General features: G+C 40.9%; 1 protein-coding gene across 1 annotated transcript; it reads left to right on the top strand.

The window, feature by feature from the left end:
* Positions 1-56: 56 nt before the first annotated feature.
* Positions 57-5662, top strand: LOC137276886 (sorbitol dehydrogenase-like). The gene is made up of 9 exons (XM_067808533.1): positions 57-110; positions 1357-1390; positions 1588-1752; positions 2126-2285; positions 2446-2564; positions 4152-4217; positions 4492-4661; positions 5113-5234; positions 5507-5662. The coding sequence occupies exons 1-9, from the start codon at positions 57-59 to the stop codon at positions 5658-5660; spliced, it is 1044 nt and encodes a 347-aa protein (XP_067664634.1). The 3' UTR covers positions 5661-5662.
* The last annotated feature ends 2126 nt before the right edge of the window (positions 5663-7788 follow it).

Here is a 7788-nt window from a genome sequence, read left to right on the forward strand (position 1 = left end):
AATTAACAGCTCGGAAAAGAGCTAGCCTTGAGCTTTGATTCTGACCTCCATATCCAATGGCTGATTTAAACCTATCTCTGGTGCTCTACGACAAGCAAGATCTGCGATTGGTATGTAACACTCTACTTTAATGTAATACCGCGCATGTTTTATCTGCTCATCGAGAGACGAACATTTTGTGGGTAGACTGACATATGTAAATAAGCGCTAAAGTTAGAAATTATTTGTTCATATTGTAGAGAAAATTGTTGTACAGGAGCAGTGGCTCAACCGTTGAACTAATAACAAACATAAAGCATTGACAAAATAACAAATCAGCGCCAAGACCTTACCATCAAATGGTTTATCTACAACACAGCTCCACATTGAGACTTCTGCATGCTTCATGACACCGTACAACATCGAAGATTTGTTGCATCTTCACATAGATCTACGTCATCAAGTACAGTCATGGTAGTACTGAAGTCGTGATTTCTATCCACTTCACTTTCTCAATAGTTGCCTCTTTGAGTGGCATTTAGAAGTCTGTGTAATGAACAATGCTTGATGTGTCAGCATCTGCACGGTGTTTATTGTAATAAAGAAGTTGCATATTCATAAAACTATCCCCAGCATTTATCTCAATAACACATTTTTATGTCAAGGCAAAACGAAAACTATTCTCACATGGTGAAGTTGATAATGTGTTACCGAAGCAGGTATCTACGATGTGACTCATGGAGAGTCACAGGAGCAGCTATCTACGATATTCACTCTTGTAGCGAGTCACACGTACGGGTTATATGTTGTACATGTTACACATGCAGCCTGTCAATGTACATGGCCTGTAGGATTTGGTTTGTGGATGTACATGACATAAACATGCAGCACATCGTCTGTCAATGTATACTTGACACATGCAGCATACCATCTGTGAATGTACATATTACACATGCAGCATATCATTTGTGGATGTATACTTGACACATGCAGCATACCATCAGTGAATGTAGATATTACACATGCAGCATATCATTTGTGGATATATACTTGACGCATGTAGCATATCATCTGTGAATGTATACTTGACACATACAGCATACCATCTGTGAATGTACATATTACACATGCAGCATATTATTTGTGGATGTATACTTGACACATGCAACATACCATCAGTGAATGTAGATATTACACATGCAGCATATCATTTGTGGATATATACTTGACACATGCAGCATATCATCTGTGGATGTATACTTGGCACATGCAGAATATGATATGTTAAACAAACCATCGTTGGCTTACAAAATATAGCGTGGCCCCGGTCTGTACTTATGCATGCCTTGAGAATGCATGTGACGATATGTTTTACAGAGGGATCTGCCTGTTCCTGAACCAGGATTCGGAGGTAAGTTATTTGTAGTAGTGACCATATAAATGACAGACAGGCAGATGATATAACTGGAATATTGTTGGAAGAAGCGTTAAACTTTATAGTGTTCGGATGTGAGTCACTTGCTATTTCCAAGTGAACTGTCAGCGAGCTACTGTGTGCAAGCCTATAGACTCCCACCATAGGAGGAATAAGTTCCTATTTCTTTCCAGAAGTGCAGATTTCCATACACGATGTTGGCATATGTGGCTCTGATGTCAACTACTGGCAGAACGGTCGTATTGGCGACTTTGTGGTCACCAGACCAATGGTCATGGGGCACGAACCCAGTGGTGTGGTTTCCAAAGTCGGAGACGGTGTCGTATCCCTTAAAGTTGGTAGGTGTTATACGTAACTGAAGAACAGTGTCATCACCAATAATAACAACTTGTTCATAACAATAACATCATACACTATCAGATTGTGAACACATACCATATGAACGAAATCAAAGCTACAACCCGTGCACTCTTACTGCATATTCATCTTCACGTGAACAGGTGAGCGGCATTGTATGTTTATGTCTCTGGGCATCTGTACATATCTCAGTTTTACGTAAACTGTGAGTTGACAGAACACACCGGTGCACGCAAGTGAATTTTCAACATCCTCAATAATCTACACGAGTAAGTAAAATATAGACAAATCATGTTTCATAAACTAATGCAATCAGACGGTGTGTACGAGACTGGTCTACCTTTACCTGTACAGGTGACCGGGTGGCCATAGAGCCGGGTGTCCCGTGTCGCACATGCCTTCAGTGCAAGACTGGTCGTTACAACCTGTGTGGGAAGTTAAAGTACTGTGCCACCCCTCCTAATGATGGTACACTCACCAGGTACTTCGTCCATGCAGCCGATTTCTGCTTCAAGTAAGTTACTTGAACTCTGTAGTGGCATTCTTCACAGAGACTATGGGGAATGGGTTGAAATTTTCATATGATAGCCAGATACTATAATGGTAATGCAATATTGTTCTGTTGTTCTTTGTTCTGATATGCTGTGCTGATATATTACGTTTTACAACCTCAGACTTCCCGACAACGTGAGTATGGAGGAAGGAGCCATGTTGCAGCCTCTGGCTGTTGCTGTCCACGCTTGTAACCGTGTCAACGTCAATCTGGGAGCTACAGTTCTCGTGTGTGGAGCAGGTAGGCGATGTTGTTACCATCGTCATGCGACACATGTGATGCAGGTATTCAATGTCGTTACCAACCTTAAACCAAGACGTGATGCAGATACTCAATGTTATTACCAACGTCAAGCTGCACACAAGGTACGGGTTGGCGATGCTATGAGACGTATAATATGTTATACGAAATTCACACACTTATAGAATTGAAGCGGTAATTTGTAATACACACATGCCTCCTGCCTTGATCAATCTTCACAAGAGAGCTCACTTGATCAGGTGTTTACCACGACGTCATGGAGAAAAATATGCCGTGACAAAAGGGTCAAGAAATCCCCTCAGAACCAGCAAAATATAACACTCACTCTAAAATTTTCAATATTTTGTATTGAGCAAAAGCAAAGGCAAGATTCACAATAGATGTACAATGCAACTGAGTCAAATCTAAAGTAATGGCTCACAAGTATAATATCAACTCACAAAAGTCTTGGTTTGAGAGTGAGAAACAGTTATACTGAATGTAACACGGCGAGTGGTCAGGCAGCGGTTATGTAGGTCAAGCGTTGGCGGAGAGGCAGGCAGGTTGAAGTTGGCCGAATGATGTACTCCAGTTAATCCGTATGTGTGTGTCAGTGTCCGACAAAACTGGCCCTTATATACCAAGTCACTGATTCCTGAACATTCGCGCACGATACGACCATCGCCATTAACTAAGAGCCTTCTCGTAGTCTTGTGTTGAACCCAGTCAAAACATTTTCAAAGGGAGGTAATGCTACAGAACTACCTTAAAGGCCCGTCGATAAAATGCTAATAGCACTCAACACTTATGATACGAAATGTGGCCCATATTAACTAATACTCAAAACTCTAAACCTTGTGATAATCAATAATACAACTTACAGAAAGTACATTCTGGTAGCACCTTGTACTTGTGGATTACAACGCCCGATCACATCGTTTGCGACTTGTGACAGTTTTTCTGCAACAATGCTGTAACGCCCGTGGCGTGCTATGAGCCCGGATCTGACCTCGTTGGAGCTTTGTTTGGGACATTCCTAGACGCCACATACAAGCACTGGATTCGCCTGTACAACATCTGGCATGTTTGGAAGCAGCTTTGCCTAGGGGATGGCAACAGTTGCCTCTGGAGCGAGACCGGAGCCTCACGACAAGCATGTCATCCGTGCACAAGATGGATATGCACGCTATTAACATGTTTCATGTGGTTTGTTGTCTGCAGATGACAGAGAACAGTTTCAGACTAAGATAAACTCACCTCTCCCATTTTGGAACTATTCAGCCCCATAGTTGTGTAGGGATACATTTTGTTGACAAGACATCGTTGATGTTTTCGTGTCACTTTATAAATCAAAGTATTGCAAATTTTCATGCTATTGTTGTTATTGTTATTGTATAGTCCAGAATATCAACTTTTAGGAAACAATAGCGTTTAAACTTCCCAGAATACATATTAATGGTATATTTGCTCACTGTTATGACAATATGAAAAAGATATGGGGTCTTTAATTAAGTTCCATGTATATATGTTTATATTGAGCATTCCGCAAGTTTAACTGATTTCCCTCTAACAGATATGTCATTGCAGGTCCTATTGGTCTATTCTGTGTGTTAACGGCAATTGCACGAGGGGCAGCCAAGATAGTAATAACAGGTTTGTTAAATGTGTTGTTGCCATTTTCAGTTGTGTTGAATACACAGTGAATGATGTATATATGGTCTAACAATCACAAGATGGTGTTTTGCACCAGAATGATAGTAACACTGTGCATTCTGCATAGAAACCAGTTAATGTTTCTGAACAGAGAGGTTCGTTTCACAATGTTAAGACTGGCACTTCGAGCTATAGACTGAAATACTGTTCGAACACCAGTTTCTAACTCTGTATAATATTTATCAAAAGCCACATTTGAGATTTCATATTGTAGATATCAATGAAGACAGACTGAAGTATGCTAAGAAGGTTGGCGCTGATCACATCGTGTTGGCGGGAGACCCACAACAAACAGCACATGCCATCCAGGACTTACTTGGAGGTGCTGCTGATGTTACAATTGAGTGTAGCGGCGCGCCGTCCAGCGTCAGCACAGCCATATATGTAAGTGGCACCATATGTTCAAACACTGACTAGAGGATCACTATCTCCGTATATGTAAGTGTTATCAGACGTTAAAACACCGACGAGGGGGTCACCACAGTCAACTATGTAAGTGTTATCAGACGTTAAAACACCGACGAGGGGGTCACCACAGTCAAGTATGTAAGTGTTATCACACGTTAAAACACCGACGAGGGGGTCACCACAGTCAACTATGTAAGTGTTATCAGACGTTAAAACGCTGGTCAGAAAACCATCAAAGCTAACTATGTAAGGGTTATGTGTTAAAACACTGACAACAGAATCACCACAGCCATGTATATTAACGTTTAACGCTGACTGGAAGATCACAGTTGTGTGTGGGTGCGCGTGCGTGCGTGTGTGCGTACTTATGTGCGTTTTGCAGTACGCTGGAACAACAGTACTACCAAACTGTATTTGTCTTCCCAAGGCAACGGCAGCAGGGGGAAGGATTGTTCTGGTCGGATTTGGGCCAGCAGAAGTAAAACTGCCACTGATCAGCGCACAGTGTAAAGAGATTGACATAATCGGAATGACAACATTTGCCAATTCGTAAGTAATCATACGTCACATTGTATCATAACTCGCATGTCTAATATACAGCAACGTAATTACATAAACATGGGCAAAGTAATGCGTTAAATTCCATAAACACAGGCAAAGTAATGTATGAAATTACATAAACAAAGGCAAGAACAGTTGAGCACTAATTGGAAACGGAGTATGGCAATTCACTTGTTTATTGCTGGTATCAGATTCAAACCAATGGTTTATGAACTACTATGTAACAAGCACAACATAGTGACACCTGCACTTCTGTCCAGTTACCCTGCAGCTCTGGCCATGGTGACCAGTGGTCACGTAGACGTGAAGCAGCTCATCACTCACAGATACAAGTTAGAGGAGTCTCTTGACGCCTTCGAAGCAGCGAGACGCAGAGAGGGAGTTAAGATCATCATCAACTGCCAGAGAACGTGATGCAACCAAACCCATAGCACACCAAAGTGGGATAATACTTATCACCTTGGTTACAGCAAACCATAATTCCAGTATACTTACCACCTTGGTTACAGCAACCCAGTGTTGGATAATACATATCACCTTGGGTGTACAGCAAACCATAATTCCATTGTACTTATCACCTTGGTTACAGGAAACCATAATTTCACTATACCTATCAAATTGGTTACAGCAAACCATAATTCCATTACATTATACTTATCACGTGAAGCAGCTCATCACTCACAGATACAAGTTAGAGGAGTCTCTTGACGCCTTCGAAGCAGCGAGACGCAGAGAGGGAGTTAAGATCATCATCAACTGTCAGAGAACGTGATGCAACCAAACCCATGTCAAGTGATCACATAGCACACCAGAGTGGGATAATACTTATCACCTTGGTTACAGCAAACCAGGGTGGGATAATACCTATCACCTTAGTTACAGCAAACCAGGGTGGGATAATACTTATCACCTTGGTTACAGCAAACCTTATTTTCATTATACTTATCACCTCGGTTACAGCAAACCAGGGTGGGTAATACTTATCACCTTGGTTACAGCAAACCATAATTCCATTACACTTATCACCTTGGTTACAGCAAACCAGGGCTGGATAATACATATCACCTTAGTTACAGCAAACCATATTTCCATTACATTATACTTATCACCTTGGTTACAGCAAACCAGGGTGGGTAATACTTATCACCTTGGTTACAGCAAACCTTATTTTCATTATACTTATCACCTTGGTTACAACAAACCAGGGTGGGTAATACTTATCACCTTGGTTACAGCAAACCATAACTCCATTATACTTATCACCTTGGTTACAGCAAACCAGGGCTGGATAATACATATCACCTTAGTTACAGCAAACCAGGGTGGGATAATACTTATCACCTTGGTTACAGCAAACCTTATTTTCATTATACTTATCACCTCGGTTACAGCAAACCAGGGTGGGTAATACTTATCACCTTGGTTACAGCAAACCATAATTCCATTACACTTATCACCTTGGTTACAACAAACCAGGGCTGGATAATACATATCACCTTAGTTACAGCAAACCATATTTCCATTACATTATACTTATCACCTTGGTTACAGCAAACCAGGGTGGGTAATACTTATCACCTTGGTTACAGCAAACCTTATTTTCATTATACTTATCACCTTGGTTACAACAAACCAGGGTGGGTAATACTTATCACCTTGGTTACAGCAAACCATAACTCCATTATACTTATCACCTTGGTTACAGCAAACCAGGGCTGGATAATACATATCACCTTAGTTACAGCAAACCAGGGTGGGATAATACTTATCACCTTGGTTACAGCAAACCTTATTTTCATTATACTTATCACCTCGGTTACAGCAAACCAGGGTGGGTAATACTTATCACCTTGGTTACAGCAAACCATAATTCCATTACACTTATCACCTTGGTTACAACAAACCAGGGCTGGATAATACATATCACCTTAGTTACAGCAAACCATATTTCCATTACATTATACTTATCACCTTGGTTACAGCAAACCAGGGTGGGTAATACTTATCACCTTGGTTACAGCAAACCTTATTTTCATTATACTTATCACCTTGGTTACAACAAACCAGGGTGGGTAATACTTATCACCTTGGTTACAGCAAACCATAACTCCATTATACTTATCACCTTGGTTACAGCAAACCAGGGCTGGATAATACATATCACCTTGGTTACAGCAAACCAGGGTGGGATAATTCCATTATACTTATCACCTTGGTTACAGCAAACCAGGGTGGGATAATACTTATCACCTTGGTTACAGTAAACCATAATTCCAGTATACTTATCACCTTGGTTACAGCAAACCATAACTCCATTATACTTATCACCTTGGTTACAGCAAACCAGGGCTGGATAATACATATCACCTTGGTTACAGCAAACCAGGGTGGGATAATTCCATTATACTTATCACCTTGGTTACAGCAAACCAGGGTGGGATAATACTTATCACCTTGGTGACAGCAAACCATAATTCCAGTATACTTATCACCTTGGTTACAGCAAACCATAATTCCAGTATACTTATCACCTTGGTTATAG

Source organism: Haliotis asinina, chromosome 3, assembly GCF_037392515.1.
Source record: "Haliotis asinina isolate JCU_RB_2024 chromosome 3, JCU_Hal_asi_v2, whole genome shotgun sequence".
In the NCBI taxonomy this organism is placed as follows: domain Eukaryota; kingdom Metazoa; phylum Mollusca; class Gastropoda; order Lepetellida; family Haliotidae; genus Haliotis; species Haliotis asinina.